The 16,580-nt window shown below is 51.3% G+C and overlaps 1 protein-coding gene across 2 annotated transcripts in view; it reads right to left on the bottom strand.

Moving 5' to 3' along the window:
- Positions 1–19: 19 nt before the first annotated feature.
- Eng (endoglin) overlaps positions 20–16,580 on the bottom strand; it is a 35,459-nt gene continuing 18,898 nt past the window's right edge. For both annotated transcript variants that reach the window (XM_031369856.1, XM_031369857.1), the window contains exons 3-15: positions 11,989–12,129; positions 10,491–10,656; positions 9,670–9,835; positions 9,123–9,243; positions 8,662–8,836; positions 8,322–8,464; positions 4,860–4,997; positions 4,588–4,626; positions 3,814–3,930; positions 3,248–3,499; positions 1,900–1,954; positions 900–1,001; positions 20–754 (exon numbers count right to left, since the gene is read on the bottom strand). In XM_031369856.1, coding sequence (XP_031225716.1) covers positions 630–754; positions 900–1,001; positions 1,900–1,954; positions 3,248–3,499; positions 3,814–3,930; positions 4,588–4,626; positions 4,860–4,997; positions 8,322–8,464; positions 8,662–8,836; positions 9,123–9,243; positions 9,670–9,835; positions 10,491–10,656; positions 11,989–12,129 — 1,740 coding nt within the window. In that variant the 3' untranslated portion in view covers positions 20–629. The remainder of the gene's footprint in view (positions 755–899; positions 1,002–1,899; positions 1,955–3,247; positions 3,500–3,813; positions 3,931–4,587; positions 4,627–4,859; positions 4,998–8,321; positions 8,465–8,661; positions 8,837–9,122; positions 9,244–9,669; positions 9,836–10,490; positions 10,657–11,988; positions 12,130–16,580) is intronic.

The raw sequence follows: 16,580 nt of genomic DNA, 5'->3' as shown, positions 1-16,580 counted from the left end.
CCATACAACCCAAAGGGCACTGGTTTCATGTCTGATTTATTAGTGAATATATAGGGCTTGGCCCAGGACTATCCTGCTGCCTGCCTAATGGATGGGAGGGGCTGGGCTCCCCAACCCCACTGTTCTTGCCATCTAAGCCCACTGAACTGAGCACCCCTCAGCTTCTGTTTCCCTCAACCAAGGTTGTGCCAGTCCAGGTGAGGAGGCTCCTGGGGCCAGATGCAGGCGGCTCTGGGCTAGGCTGGGCGTGTCTGAGTCCTTGCCTCCCACCCTGCACAGGATCCAGCTCAAAGGCAGGGGCTTAGGCTTTTTCAGCAGCATGGATGGACACGGCAGTGCCGAGTCTTTCTGTAGTCCTGGGCAGCCATATCCCAGAGCCCCTGGATTGAGCAGTTCTATAAGCAGGGTGAAGAGATCCCAAGGTATTCCAAGCTGAAGTCTCCACTGGCGACAAGCCTCTGCTAGAGAGGCATGAGCAGGTGCAGGGGGAATGTTCCATCCTTGGCTAGGGGGAGAGGTTTGACTCCTGGGACAAGTTCATGGCCGGTGGTTCCCAGCTTGTGGCTGCTCGGTCTCTCCTGCAGGGCAAGGGCTGGCTGGGGGGGCTCCCTGAGGCTCCAGGCTGGGCACTATGCCATACTGCTGGTGGAGCAGGGGGTGCTCTGGGTGCTCCCGATGCTGTGGTTGGTACTGCTGCTCTCAGAGGAGGCCGGGGCAGCCACTGCCACCACGGGCTCCCGCTTGCTGGGGGCACCTGAGGGGCGTGGGCAGGGGTGAAGGTCAGGGCCCCAGCCAGGACTTCCCACTTCCTCAGAGGCTTCACTGGGTATGCCCCAGGGTGGTATGGACAGGCCCTGAGCGCTCGCTGTAGGAATGGGGTGCAGGCTTGGGATACTCACGTGTGTGAGAATAGATGTACCAGAGTGCAGCTGTGAGCAGGGCCCCGATGAGGAAGGCACCAAAGGTGATGCCCAGTACAGAGGGCAGGACAAGGCCTTTACCTGTGTGATCAAGGAGGGCCAAGATAGTTAGTGTATTCTGGCTTCAGGCCTGTTCCTACCCTGTCATGCTGGCCTGGGTCACAGGTATTAGCTAGTTTGAGCTGAGTCATTGACCCCTGACTTCTCCGAACAGAAGTCCCTTCATCTAGCTCAGTACTAAGCTGAGGGCCCAGGTGGCCAGGCTTTTTGGGCCACCTTCCTGTCTTGGAAGCCCAGCAGATGAACACCTTTATGGATGGTATTGTGGGTGAAAAGGATGAAGGGACCTGCTCTGCCATGCTGTGTGACCTTAGGTCAGCGCCTCCCCAACCAGCCACCCCATCTCTGCACCTTACACCAGATTCTGATAGGCCAGAGCATCTTTTTAAAACCAGTGCTGCTCAGGTTACTGCAGGTTTCACTCCTGTTTCTACATAGCCCTGGGCCCTTAGTCTCTGGCTTCCTGTCTGTGCAGGGAGTTTAGGAACCCTGCATTCTTAGTCTTGGCTGGGGGTGAACATATGCCATCCTAGACTACATGGTATGTAGCTGTCCCTAACGAGGACTCTCTTGCCTGGTGGCCCAGAGGAACAGAGACCAGAGGGTGTTTGGCCAAAGGGGCTTCCTCCACCCTTGTGCTGTCAAGGAATGTTGGACCTTATACCTCAGCTAAGGTGCCTTATGTTCTGCCCAGGAGGTCAAGACCTCCATCAGGGTGACCAGTGACAGAGATGAGGCCCAGGAGGGGTCTAAGAGTGGAGGGCTGTCCATGGCACTTGGCAGTGTTCCCCTGTTAAGACGCATCTTACTGCGAGCTCCTCAGGCTTCTGGGCCCGAGAAAAACCTCTCCTCCCAAGTGCTACTGCCCCGTGTCCCCACCCGTATCTGGGCTCCCTTCTCCGCACTGTCTCCCACTCACCAGACAGGTCAGGGCTGACGATGCTCAGGCGCATGGAGACTGTCTTGTACACTTCCTGAGGAGGGAGGAGAGTGCTAAGTGGTCCAGCCTTCAGCTAGCAGCAAATGGTCCTCCCTGTCTCTGCAGCTCTCCCTTGCTACCATCCCAAGCCTTGGCTGAGCCGTTTGTCCACCATTTTCAGGCTGGGAGCCTGCAGGCCAAGTCCTAGGGAGGCACGTGGTGTGCAAGAGCAGCAGGGTAGCCTGCAGCTGCTATAAATGGTTTCCAGGATTCCTGCAGGCCATGTAGTAGGTGCTCAGCATCTGTTACCCTGTGCAAGCCGCGAGCCACAAGCCAGCTCAGCCCAGTTGCTTGGAGGCTCAGGGCTTGGAAGACAGGTATGGTTGTCTGGGACCCCAGAAGGCTCAGGGCCTGGAAGATAGGAATAGCTGTCTGGGGCCCCAGCTTCAGGAGGTTTTCAGTCCTAGAAATCTGGACACCTGGAGTGTTCTTGTGAGGGTGTCAGGACTGAGGGCCTGAGAATGGAGACTCTCTGGACTGTAACTGTGGCCAGAAACTCTCTGGACTGGACTGTGTGATACCAGCAGAGCAGAGTGTCAGGTTTCCTGAGATCAGTCACATTGGTGATTGCCACATAGCTAGGAGGGTGGGTGGGATTCTAGTGAAAGTGAGTGACTTGGTGAGCTAGTGGAAGTATTGAGAATGGTGGATGCTTGTGGATGAGTAGATAGAAGGGCAGGTAGGTGGATGATGGGTGGGTGGCTGGTAGGGGGAGGGGATGTAGGTGGATGCATGAGTGTGTGCGTCAAGGGATGGGTAAGAAGATAGATGGATGGGTAGTTGGGCAGAGTCCATGGATTGGTAGGTAGATTGGTGGATGGTGGATAGATGGATGGGTAGATAGGTACATGGATTGACAGACAGTACATGTGTGAGTGGGTAGGTGGATGGATGGGTATGTGGCTTGTTTGGATGGGTGAGTCAATGTTTGGGTGTGTGGGTGGGTATAGGAATGAATGGTTGGGCTTCTGGTGGGTGGGTGGATAGAGTCCATGAATAGGTAGGTAGATTTATGGGTTTGTGGATAGATGGCTGGGCTCCTGATATGCGGGCAGATGGGTGATGGATGGATGGTAAAATAATGTAGAGGATAAACATATAGATGGATAGTTGCAGCTGTGTGTATATACTAATGTCACAGCTTCAATGAGGCTATCAAGCCCCGTGCCTGGCTCTTGCTCTGTTGGCTGCCAGCCGTTTCTAGATTGCACAGCACTGTCACCTCCTTGCCTTCAAACCCCAGACCCATAAGCATCCTCAAAACTAGACCTGAGCCATGTCCACTCACCTGGGACAAGGTGCTAGGGTGCAGAGCTAAGTTGCAACTGAGGGTGCCAGCTGTGGGTGTGGGCACCATGTAGACTCGGAGGAGGAAACTGAAGCGTGGGTCACCTTCAGGGCTTGGAGACAGCAAGCTCACACAGCTGCCCTTGGGTGCTCGGTTCTGGATGAGTTCCACCATGTCCCCTTCAGGCCCCAAATCCAGATGGCAGCTATCTAGCTGGACTGTGACCTCAGAGGTCAATGGAGACATGCTCACCTGCACAGACAGGTAGAGGGGAGGAGATAAATGCAGCTATCCTTGGCTCTTCACTGACACCCTCTTGACATAAGCTCAAAAGGGAGCCCTCACCCTCGGAATAAAAGACAAGAAGGAGCCCCACAGGCTCCAGGAACAAGCAGGAAGGACAGAGTGACATTCCAATTCATAAGCCCTTTTCTATCTGTCCCTCCTACACACATACACCCAGGCTGGCCTTCTCCATCCTCTGGAAGGTGGCATCTGATCTCTCTAGCAATGTTGGGAAGAAAGGCCCATAGAAGACTCAAGGAGCTAAGTGGGGTGCTCAGTACCTGTACGAAGCCCTGCTGGCCTAGCTCGATGGTGTTGGATGCCTGGAGGAAGTGCGGGCTGAGGTAGAGGCCCAGCTGGAAGGAGAGGCTGTCCATGTCGATGCACTGTACCTTTTTCTGTGGGAGGACATGGGGAGGAGGCAGTTTGAGCAGGGTGGCAGCAGGAATCGCCTGACCCCCATCCTGACCTTTTAAACAATAAACTCATAATTCTCATATTTATGAAGATCCCACTTTGCATTGGGCTAACGGGGAGAAACGTCACACCTGTTCCTAAAGTACTGTTCCTAAAGGCTCCTATGGGCTGGGATCTTTTTATGCCACAGTTTACAGCCAGTGACTTTTTTTTTTTTTTTTGGTTTTTCGAGACAGGGTTTCTCTGTGTAGTCCTGGCTGTTCTGGAACTCACTCTGTAGACCAGGCTGGCCTCAAACTCAGAAATCTGCCTGCCTCTGCCTCCCAAGTGCTGGGATTAAAGGCGTGTGCCACCACTGCCTCGCACCAATGACCATTGAGTCCCAGGAGGGTTAAATGACTTGCCCAAGGTCACACAGCCACAGTGTGCTAGTCGCTTGGATTTAAGAGGCTGAAAGCCTCAGCAACACTACTCCCTTTGTATGGAAGGGGAGACTGAGGCAGACTGGAAACGCCAGCCTTGTTAGGATTCAGGCCTGAGTCTCCTGAGGCCTGCTCCCTGGTAGGCCAGAAAGCAGGCCCCACCCCAGCAGGCCACCCTGCACCAGTTGGAGAGCATCGTAGGACTGTCCATCTCACCCGAAGTGGTGGTGAGCCCGACGGGAAACTGATGATCACCTGCAAAGACAGAGCCAAGAAGCTGGTCAGAGCCAGGAAGGCCCCAGAGGATATCCCACCTCCCAGACCCGAGTTATGGATGGGAAGTGCCAAGCTAAGCAACATCTAAGCTTTGGCTCCTACTCAGTGCTGCTCCCTGCTCCCCGAAATGTCCCTCAGCCCAGGGGATGAGTAAGGTGCCTGAGGTGACACCAACTCTGCTGGACTGGCACCTTCCTGCTGCCAGGCCTTACCTCATTGCTGATCACATGAGCTGTCACTTTCATGCCACAGCTGGAGTAGGTGCTACTCAGGACAAGATGGTCGTCACTGTCTTCGGCCTGGCAGCTGGAGTCCCAGAAAGCCAGGCCCGTGATGGTGCACTGGAGAGTCTGACCCGGGGAGAAGCACATGGTCAGGAGGCCCAGAATTCCCTCAGACCTCGCTGTCACTACTGAAACGCTGTAAGTACTGCTCACTGGGGCTGGAAAGATAGCTCAGAGGTTAAGAGCCCTAACAATTCTTGCAGAGGGCTCAAGTTCAGCACCCAACCCATGTCAGAATGCTCACAGCCAACTGTAACTCCAGCTCTGAAGGATGACTCCTGGCCTCATGGACACCTGTAGCCATGTGCACATACCCCCCACCCTACACATAATTTAAAAATAAGTAAAACAAGGCTGGCAAGATGGCTCAGTGGGTAAGAGCACTGACTGCTCTTCTGAAAGTCCTGAGTTCGGATCCCAGCAATCACATGGTGGCTCACAACCACCCGTAATGAGATCTGATGCCCTCTTCTGGTGCATCTGAAGACAGCTACAGTGAATTACGCCAGAGCGAGTGGGGCTGTGGAGCAAGTGGGGCCGGCAGAGGTCCTGAGTTCAATTCCCAGCAGCCACACACATGATGGCTCACGGCCATCTGTACAGCTATAGTGCACTCATACATATAAAATAAATAAAAAAATAAATCTTTAAAAAAAATAAGTAAAACAAATCTTTATTGAAACCTTTCTAAGGAGACCTGGATGGTTTATCAAATCTCTGACAAGGAAAAAAAATTACTCAGTTGGAGGATGGGCAACTAGAATTGTCTCCTTATTTTCTGCATTCCTGGGAATTGAACCCAGGGCACATGAGTGTGTGTGTGTGTGTGTGTGTGTGTGTGTGTGTGTGTTGTTTTGCCTAAATGTGTGTGCTTGCACCACACCTGTGTAGTGCCTTCTGCGGCCAGCAGAGGGCAGTAGACCCCGTGGAACCGGAGTTCCAGAGGGTTGTGAGCCACCATAGATGGGCGATAGGAATCAAACTTAAGCCTTCTGAACCACGAGTGCTTTTAACTGCTCAGCCATTTTTCCAACCCTACGTTACATTTAAACATTTTTCTTTAGCTGGGTGGTAGCAGCACACACCTCTAATCTCAGAACTTGGGAAGCAGAGGCAGGTGGATGTCTGTGAGTTCAAGGCCTGGTCTACAGAGGTAGTCCCAGGACAGCCAGGGAAACCCTGTCTCAACAACAACAACAACGACAAAAGGTTCAAAAGTTAAAATAAGGATCTGGAGAGATTGCTCAGTGCCGAAGAGAATTGGCTGCTCTTACACAGATCCTGGGCTCAGTTCCCAACATACACATGGCAGCTCACAACTGTCTGTAACTCTGGTTCCAGGGGACCCAGTGGCCTCTTCTGGCCTCCATGGCACATGTGCTGAACAGACTTTGGTGCAGGCAAAACACCCACATACATTTAAAAAAGTATTTAAAAAAAAATTTTTTTTTAAGTTAAAAGTTAGGAATGGTGGTGTGTGCCTTTAATCCTAATCCCTTAGGAGACAGAGGCAGCCAGATCTCTACTGGGTTTAAGACCAGCCTGGTCCATATAGCAAATTCCACACTACATGGTACAAAGCAAGTTATTGGATGGGGGCTGGGGACACAGCTCAGTAAGTACAGAACAGACGTGAGACTTTTTTTGGGGACCTCAAGTAGGTTCCATTCCTAGCACCAGGGGGTGTGGGGGGGATTGAGTGAAACAAATCAGAGAGGGCACATGTGTGTGTTCTGTTTGCCTGGTCAAAAGCAAATTGAAAATGGCACAGTGTCACATGCATATAGTCCCAGCATACTGGAGGTATGCTCCCAGCTCAGGAGGGTCACAGATTCTCCCATTCTGTGGAGGGCATGGTGCCATACACCTTGAATCCCAATACCCAGGAAGCAGAGGCAGGGGGCTGTCTGTGAGATTAAGGCTCTAGTCCAATTAGGAATACACAGTGAAGCTGGGCAGTGGTGGCACACGCCTTTAATCCCAGCACTTGGGAGGCAGAGGCAGGCAGATTTCTGAGTTCGAGGCCAGCCTGGTCTATAGAGTGAGTTCCAGGACAGCCAGGGCTATACAGAGAAACCCTGTCTTGAAAAAACAAGGAATACACAGTGAAGGTCTTAGTGCCTCTCTCTACCCCGACCCCTGTGCATGTGTGTGTGTGTGTGTGTGTTGTATGTGCAGTTTATATACTCCATGTGTGTGGTCTATCATCATATGTACACCTGCACACAGGTGCACGTGTGTGGAGGGCAGAGTTTGAGATCAGGCGTTGGGCATCTTTTACTACTGCATCTTACTTTTAAAAACTAAATTATTCTTGTTATTGAGTGTGTGTCATGGGCAGGGTACATAGGTGAAGGTCAGAGCACAACTCAGTAGAGTTGTTCCTCTCTTTCTACCTTTCTGTGGGTTCCGGGGGTGAACTCAGGTGAGCAGGCTGTGTGCAGATGTTTCACCACCGGGTTGGGTCACCCGATCGGACTCATCAATGTCCTCTCTCTCTCTCTCCAAGGTCTTACTACATAGCCCTAGCTGGCCTGGAACTTACTCTGTAGACCAGACTGGCCTTTGAACTCACACAGGTCTGCCTGCCTCTGCCTCTCAGGTGCTGGGATTAAAAGCACATACTACCACGCCTGGCAAGACGGGGCAGGGGCCTCCCACTGAACCTGGACCTTACGGATTGGCTAGCTTGGCTGGACAGGGAGACCCCAGGGCTCTCTTTTCTCTGCCTCCTAGTGCTGAGAATCCAAAATCAGGTCCTCATGCTTGCACAGCAAACACTTTACTTCCTGGGCATCTCCCCAGCCCTGCACAGTGCCTTTTTGGATTTATCAATCATGCAAAGGCCGTATGATACAAATTTCTGCGACTGCCTGGCTCAACCATCTTTAAGATTAATAATAATGACTAAGCCAGGCAGTAATGGCGCACACCTTTGATCCCAGCACCCAGAAGGCAGAGACAGGCAGATGATCTCTATGAGTTCAAGGCCAGCCTGGTCTACAGAGTGAATTCTAAGACAGCCAGGGCTACACAGAGAAATCCTGTCTCAAAAAGAAAACAAATAAACAAAGATTAATAATGACTACCTAATGTTGGCATGATTATTTCTTATGTTTTGAGATAACAAAACATAAGTAATGTAGCCTAGACTATCCTCGAACTTCCTATGTAGTTGAGGATGACCCTATTTTCTTATATATTAGCCTTCTATGTAGCCTAGTCCAGCCTGAAATTCACCATCTTCCTGGCTCAGCCTCTCAGGTTCTGAGAATGCCAGTTCATGACTCTGTGCTCTGTTCTAACGGCATTTCACAAGTGAGAAAACTGAGGCTTGCACAGGGATGTGACTTGCTCTTACTGCCTGGGCTGGGGCAGGGCTTGACTTACCTGCACATGTTTTTTATTGAGTGCCAAAGTCATGACGTGGTTGCCACACTTTGGCTGGATCAGGGACATGAGTAGCACAGGGCTACAGGTGTCCTTGGGAGGTGTGGTCACGACAGGTGCAGGGGAGGTCTGGAGCACACCACCTGTGGGGTGGGTAGAGTGGACAGTCACTGGGAGCACTATGGGCTGAGTTCCTGGGTGACTAACCACTCATCCTCATGTGGCGGATGAGGCCAGTGAGGCTCAGAGAAACCGGCCTAAGCTCAAAGAACAGAGAGGGGCAAGTGATGGGAAGGGAGGAGCAACAGGTTCAGGACAGGGGCACGGGTCTGGGGCTCACCACAGCTGGAGGCCCTCAGGGAGACATCGCTGGCCAGCGGGAGCTCTGCAAAGGAGGCAACGATGCTGGCATTGAGCTTGCGGGCCTCCCCTATCAGGCCTTGAGGTGTGTCTGGGAGCTCGAAGCCTTTGATGTTGTTTTTTGGAAAGATCTTGACAGAGTAGTTCCCTGTGGTCTGAAGGCAGAAAAAGAGAACTAGAGCCTTACTGACGGAGACTCCTGCCTTTCGCATGGGCCTTGCTGTCCCTTCTCCTCACCCTGTTTCCCCTTTGACCTCTAACCCAGCTGAGAGTTTGTATCTCCAGAGGTCTTCCTTGGCCCAACAGGCTAGGTTAAGGGGTTCCCTGGCCCATCAGGAAAAGCTTCCTGGAAGTGGCCTTTACTTTAACAACTTAGATGAGGGTAGGAAGCTGGGATGATGGTGTGCAAGGTCTCAGCTGGGGTGGGGGTGCAAGGCTCACCCAGATCTGCATGTTGTGGTTGGTATCAATGAACCAGGTGACATATGGAGGACCCTGCAGGATGAGAACGGCGTCCCCAGATGTGCAGCTCAGTTTCACCGTTACTGTCACTGTCCGTGGCCTGCAGTAGGAGATAGGTTGTGGGCTTGAGTGTGGGGACAGACCTGGTATGTAGGTATGAATGAGATGTCATCTATCAGTCTTGAGCATCTGAATATTTGATCCCAGTTTGGGAAGGCTTCGGGAAGTGGGCCTTCCTGGAAGATGGAGAACGCAAGGGGTTGGCTTTGGTGAGCTCTCTGCCTCCTGCCTGTGTGGCTCAAGATGTGAGCTCTCAGCTGTTGCTCCAGCTGCCTGCTGCCTGCTACTCCAGTCTGCCATCATGAACTCTGACCCTCTAGAACTGCGGGCCCAAAATAAACTCTTCTGCACATCGTCTTGGTCGTGGTGTTTTATCTCAGCAATAGGAAAGTTAATCCGCCCGGAGGCTGGGATCTGATTGGGTAACGCACCCAAAGGCTATGCTCCCAGAGGCCAGCACCCGTACCTGGCCTCAGAACCTGGTAGGATCCTCAGGATGTAGGCCTCCTTGTGGCCAGTCACACCTTCCAAGTGGCAGCCTTGGACTGGGGTTGGGATTCGTGGTTGCCATTCAAGTGTGACGCCCATGTCCTTATGAGCTTCTGGCAGGCACAAGGATGGTGCCTTCGGGTCTGTGGAGACAAATGTATCAGAGGGTCCTACCCCACCTTCAGACAAGGCAGTGGCGACATTCAGAATGGAACTTAACAGGGCTGGGGATGACTTACCAGCTGAGTAGCCAACCTTTGTTTCCTCATGTGTTAGCACAGGATTAACATAACAAGTGAGCCCATGACACATGACAAGAGTGCAGACCCCCCCACCCCCCGCACTCAGCATACCAGCACAGGTCAGGTATCTTCCTTAATTGCTTTCCATATTACTTTTTTGAGACACAGTGAATCACTGAACCTGGCTCACAGATTTGGCTAGACCGGCTGACCAGCAAGCTCCAGGGAAGCCTTGAACTTGCTATGTGGCAGAGGATGACCTTAAATTCCTTATTCTCCTGCCTCTGCCTCCTGAGTGCTGGGATTACAGGTCCATGCCACCATGATCTAGGGCTCTAAGTGCTCTACCAACCGAACCACATCCCCAGTCAAAAATCTGGCATTTCTCATTTGATATGGGATGCAGAAGCAGCCACTAACCGCAAAGGGCACCAGCCAGTCACGTTTGACTTTGGGCAAATCATGTGCCACCACGGACTGGTAGTACCCAAATCAGGAGTTTGTTCAGTCTCCTGTGCAATTAAACCTGAACCCAGAAGCAACTGAGGGAGCTGACCTTGGCCCAGCTGGAGGACGATGCTTTGGGGGTCATCCAGTGCCGCTATGGAAGTGATGGCGTCCTTGGTGGCTGCCCAGTCGAGGATCTGTTTCTTGGAGTTAAGGGATGGTAGTGGTGTGATGTTGACTCTTGGCTGCTCTTGGATGATGACCAGGCTGGGGTTCTGTGGGGACACAGAGTGTTGAGTCACTTCCTACCATGCGGGTCAGGAACCGATCTGGGAAGTCAGCTCAGTCCACGGGCAGCGAAGAGGTCAGGACCTCAAATGACAAGGCTCCGCAGTCGGCAGTCAGCCCAGAGCCCCCAGTACCTCTTCTAGCATAGCCATATGTACTCCATCTCCTTCCTGCATGTGATGGCTATACAGAGACACACATTTTTTCGTCCGTCTGTCCCTGCTTTCCGCTCACCAGGAGGCACTCATTCAAACCATATACAATGGCATCAATGTAGCTACTGTCTGTATCCCTCTGCACTCTGAGGGTATGGGAGGGAAATCTTGGTGTCCATCCACACACAGCACTCGACACAGTGCAGGCTCCCAGCCTTTGCTCATTGGGGATCTGATAGGCCAGCTGCACCCTGAGACCTGTCACACAGTAAGTACTCCCGATGCATGGGGAAGGAGACAGGGAGGGGAAAGGAGGAAAGGTATGAGAAAGAATGAATGAATGAAGACAGATTGGGTGCTGCTGACCCTTGGAGCTCGCCATTCAGAAACTAGACAGACATCATTAGTTGAAGTAATAGAAAGTAGAGGACATTATTTAATAAATAACAAAAACCAAGGCTGGAACTGGTTAGTGGTGGCTCATGCTTTTAATCCCAGTACCCGAGAGGCAGAGGCAGGCAGAACTCTGTGAGTTCCAGGCCAGCCTGGTCTACAGGGCGAGTTCTGGGACAGCCAGGCCTACACAGAGAAACCCTATCATGAAAAGCAAAAAGCAAAAAGCAGATCTGGAAGGACGGCTCAGAGGTTAAGAGCCCTGACACTTCTCTCACATGGACCCAGGTTTAATTCCCAGCACCCACATGGTGGCTCACAGCCATCTGCAACTAGAGCCCTAGGGAATGCATTGCGTTGAACACAAGTAAAAAGATGCAACCAGGCTACACTGCAGCTGCAACCCTCCAGCCAGAGCTTGTATTCCAAGTGTCATTCAGGACCCTAGCAGCTCCCCAATCCTGGGAAGCAATCGAGGAAGGGACTGGATGGAGAGGCACCATGGGAAGGTCTATGGGACCTGACTTTCCCTCTCAGTGATAAGGAGAAGGGCAGTCTGGGAAGGGAAGCCAGGCCCTAGGATGTGGGAGGGAATTTTCCACGGTCTGTGACATGGTCTTCACCTCTACTGCCCACCTCTGCCTCCTCTGGCACTTCCTGGTCCTGTCCCTACCTGCCTCTGCCTTCATGGTGTGCCACGTTGCTCACAGAGAGGGACACCAGGCAGGGGCTTCCCACAGCCTGCCTGGAGTTAGGGGGTCACATACTCACGTAGGCCAAATGCAATGGGATTTCCGGGGCCTGGAACTTCACGAAGACACTTTTGTTCGAAACGAGGACCAGGAACACCTCCCGGGTCTCAGTGCCATTTTGCTTAGATGCCTGAAGAGTCAGCTCCAGATGTGACAGCATCTGGGGAAGAGTCGTGGACATAGATAGATCAGTCAGGTTTGCAGCCAGTGGGGCAGCGATGCTTCTTGTGTGGTGATGGTCATTCCACGGGCCCTCCTTGGATTGACCTACCTACCCTCTCGCCAGTTACCTGTCTGCAAAGTAGCACCAATTCCCTGACATCCCTAGAAAACATAAGAGGGACGGTCCAGCAAGCACAACTGCCATGCCTGAGGACCTGAGTTCAATTCCTAGGATTGAACCCGGGGAAGGAGAGTCCTGACTCCTTAAAGCTATCCACTGAGCTCTGTACCAGCACTGTGACACATGCAAGCACACGCATGCACAAACACACTAAGTAAATAAGTACAAATTAAATGAAAAATAAGTAAGTTAAAAAGGAAAGAAGGCTAGGCACTAGAGAGATGGCTCAGCGGTTAAGAATACTGACTGCTCTTCCAGAGGTCCTGAGTTCAATTCCCAGCAACCACATGGTGGCTCACAGCCATCTGTAATGGGATCAGGTGTCCTCTTCTGGTGTGTCTAAAGACAGCAACAATGTACTCACATACATAAAATAAATAAATAAATCTTTAAAAAAAAAAAAAAAAAGAGCCAGGCAGTGGTGGTGCACGCCTTTAATCCCAGCATTTGGGAGGCAGGGGCAGGCGGATTTCTGAGTTCAAGGCCAGCCTGGTCTCCAGAGTGAGTTCCAAGACAGCCAGGGCTACACAGAGAAACCCTGTCTCAACACTTCCCCCCTCCCAAAAAAAAAAGAAAAGAAAAGAAAAGAAATAATCTATGCTTTGTGTAACATCAGGATTGCAAGATCCATCCTTCCTTTCCTCTTCTATTTCCTTCTCCTCATAGGTTCTTGCTTTGTGCCCAGGCTGGCCTCGAACTCTATACTCTTCCTACCCTACCTAGCTCAGTCTTCCCAGTGCTAGGACATCAGACACACGCCAGCACATCCACTCAGGATGATTTATTTCCACTGAGCATCTGTTGTAACCTGGACCTGTAAGTATCTGAAGGCTAAGCTATGCATGGAAGCAGTGAGTCTTATCTCACTGTCTGCTTTCCTTCTCTAGTTGTCCCTGGAAGGCTACTCTGATGCTGGCTCACTCGAGGCACTCACAATTGTTCCTAGAGCTGGGGCTACGGCTCAGTAGAATATCCCACGCGCATGCCCTGGTTCCACCCACTTTTACACATGAGTCCCACGGAAACAACCTAAGAGGTGGGTACCATTAAAACTCTCACAAATTAGGAAACTGAGTCACAGAAGTGAGGTCACTTGCCCATGATCACATGGAAGGCTGTAAATGTCGCACTTCTGTCAAGAAGACTAAGAAGAAAAGAAAAGATGGCCAGATCAAAACTATTCCAAGAGTCTTCAGAGCCAATGAGATGGTGAGGGAGGGGGAATGAGCAGGAGACAAAGGCGTCTGGCCCAGGTCGGTGCCTCAGAAGCCTTGTGGTGTCTCAGAGAACAAAGACAAGTGGAAGTCTTCCCAGACACAGTCTCTGGCAGTTCCTGCCAGCAGCATGCAGCCCGATAGCTGATTGCAAGCTCTGTCAGAAAGCAGAGCACCGGTTTAGCACAGAGACATCAGTGGAAAGTTTTAGGGTCTGGCTTCTAATCGGCTCCCTGTTGTTTCCCTGACTGATGTCACAGAGCCAGAGACAAGAGTTTCAGCCCCTGGAAAAATCTGCTCAGAAGTATTTCCGCTACTCAGTAAACGACCCTCTTAATCGCTCTTTGTGTTTGAGGTAACTCTACAACGACAGAGGAAAACAGCAAATGGTCCCACTTTGTTTTCAACATGTGCTGAGTGGTTTTGTCCTGATGATGCTCGCTCCCTTTAAGTGATCCTTACTGTAATTCTTTTAAAAGTTAAACTTTGGTGTGTGTGTGGTCAGTGGATCATGTGCATGACTAGTCCCCATGGAGGTCAGAAGAAAGCATTAGATTCCCTGGAACTAGAGTTATGGGCAGCCATGACCTGGGAATTGAACCCGGGTCTTCTGGAAGAGCAGCCAGTGCACTTAACCACTGAGCCATCTCTCCAGCCCCTTTATTTTAATTCTCATTAGTGTGTGTAATGTACGTGCGTATGCATGGATTTACTTGCCTGTGTGTGCCTGTGTGTTACTGCCTGTAACTCACTCCATCCAGCTCTAGCGAATCTGACACCTCTGGCCTCTGTGGGTATCTAAACTCTTGTGCAGGTACCCATATTCACAGACATACATAATACATATACTTTTTTTTTTTAAACAAGAAAGGAAGAAAAGACATTTATTGCAGGAAAGCATATGGTCCACCCTGCTGTTGGGTTCAGTCTGCTCCCCCTGATTGCTGTGTAGCATTAGCTTGAACAGCATAGGTTAATTAAGTTACACAGCTATGTGTTCTTTAGAGACAGAGTCTCTCCCTGAACCTGAAGCTTGTCATTTCAGTTAGACTACACACTTCAGATCGGTGGGTTTTACCTCAGTAAAGCAACTGTGTGCCTGTAACGTATTACAGTTCAACGGAATTCATGCTGCGCTCAGTGCTGAGCACACAGCATGCTCAGGCTGACCAAAGCAGGTACAGGGACTTCTCAGCTTCCGGGCTCTAGAATGGAAGTCACCCAAAGAGAGTGTGGACTCAATAGTCCAGGACGCACGAACCAATGCTTGAGTGGAGCACACAGCACTTAGCTGCCCAGGAGTGGGTCCTTTTCTGTGTCCCCTCTAACCCAGACTGCTACCAGCTCCATCCATGCACCTCTGGAAGGAAGACTTCAAGATACACATAGAGCAAATAGATGGAGTCAATAACTTGGCAGACTATGCCAAGAGACATGTGCAGACAGGGAGACGAGGCCATGCCTCCCTGGGAGGACACTCATGGGCTGCAATAGCTGGAGCTATGAGCAGGAGGAGAGTGCCCTGGACACGAACCCTGCAGCTACTTGACCATAGCTCTGACCCCTTGGTGGCTCCTTTTACTCATCTATGAAATGGGAGCAGGAAAGGACTGGAAGCCAAGATCAGGAGGGACCCTGGATAGAGGAAGTGAAGAAAATGAATTGGAGATCAGGGCACGGTCATGCCACAAGGGGAGGGGGGAACCTTGGGTTATGAGGCTGGGGCTTTAGGACATTTGTGGCACATTTCAGCAATTCTTCCCAAATTCATAAAGCAAACCCCCACTTCATTGTCACCAGGGTCTTCTGTACAGAGGAAGGGGCTGAGAGAAACTGAGGCCCCAGAGTGAGCAGTGTGAGACATGGGGAGGCTGGAGAGTAGAGCTCCTGGGGGTTCTGTGCTCTCAGGCCTAGCTGATGACTACCCGTTACCAGAAACACTCAGCCAGGGTTTCCACAGTAAACACTTCCCTTCCCCTCCACCCTGACTCACCACCATGCCAGCCATTTGCACGCATGCTGATTTCCCTCTTTCGTCCCCTGAGAGGTAAAGGAAGGGCCTGCCTACCACAGTCTGGGATGCCCATCTTCAGCGTGGGCTCCTGGGCATCTGGAGGCCCAGCAAGGATGACGTATGTGCCAGTTCCTTGTCCCCAGGCCTGCCAGCACAGGCCTGCCTGCCTCCCTCCTGAGTGGGTGGGTGGGAGACTAGTTGCTATTTTTGTACCAGCTGTCCCTCAGATGCCATTGTTAGCCCAGTGGTTGGTGTTGGGAAAGGGGGATTTCGGTGAAGAGGCCCTGAGTATTAGTAGCCACTTATAGAAAGCCGTTTCCAGCAATTCTTCTAGCTCTGCCTGCAGCCCCCACCCTCCCAGGGCCAGCCCAGAGGAGGCTCAGGTCTGCCTCAGCAGACTGCGACAGTGCACACAGGAAGAGTGTCGGGGGAAAGAGTTCAGAGCCAGACAGACCTGAATTAAATGTGGCTCTATGGCTCTTGACGTGCAGCCTTCCTCTCTGGGCCTGATCTGGAGCAGGAGCTAAACAATCTACCTGCTCATGCACATGTGAAGTTGCAGGGGTCTGGCCTCATAGCTGGTCATATGATTCCCAGCTCAGTCCCTCTGGGTCTGCTGATAGATTCTACTAATGCAGATGGGATTCTTTATTTTTATTTTAAGAGATGGGACCTTGCCCTGCACGCAAATGATTCTCCTGTCTCAACTTCCCAAGGAACTGGGGAAGCAGGAATGTGATACTGCAGTTGGCCCCAATTTAAAAATAATAATAGTAGTAGTATTAATAATAATTATTATTATTATACTACTAATAATAATATTACTACTACTACTACAGTTTTTTGAGACAGGGTTTCTCTACATAGCCCTAAAGGGATGTGCTACCACCTCATTTTGAGACAGGATCTCATTGTGGCCTCAAACATCTTCAGTCTTTGGATATTGGGTCACAGGTATGTGCCATCATGACTGACTCCTGAATGAAATGTTTTCAATATGTATGGTGTGTGTATGTGTGTGTGCGTGTGTGTGTGTGTGT

The sequence above is a fragment of the Mastomys coucha genome, unplaced genomic scaffold (assembly GCF_008632895.1).
Source record: "Mastomys coucha isolate ucsf_1 unplaced genomic scaffold, UCSF_Mcou_1 pScaffold15, whole genome shotgun sequence".
Taxonomy (NCBI): Eukaryota; Metazoa; Chordata; class Mammalia; order Rodentia; family Muridae; genus Mastomys; species Mastomys coucha.
Note: the sequence above shows the minus strand (reverse complement) of the source record. Positions and strands in the feature narration are given on the sequence as shown.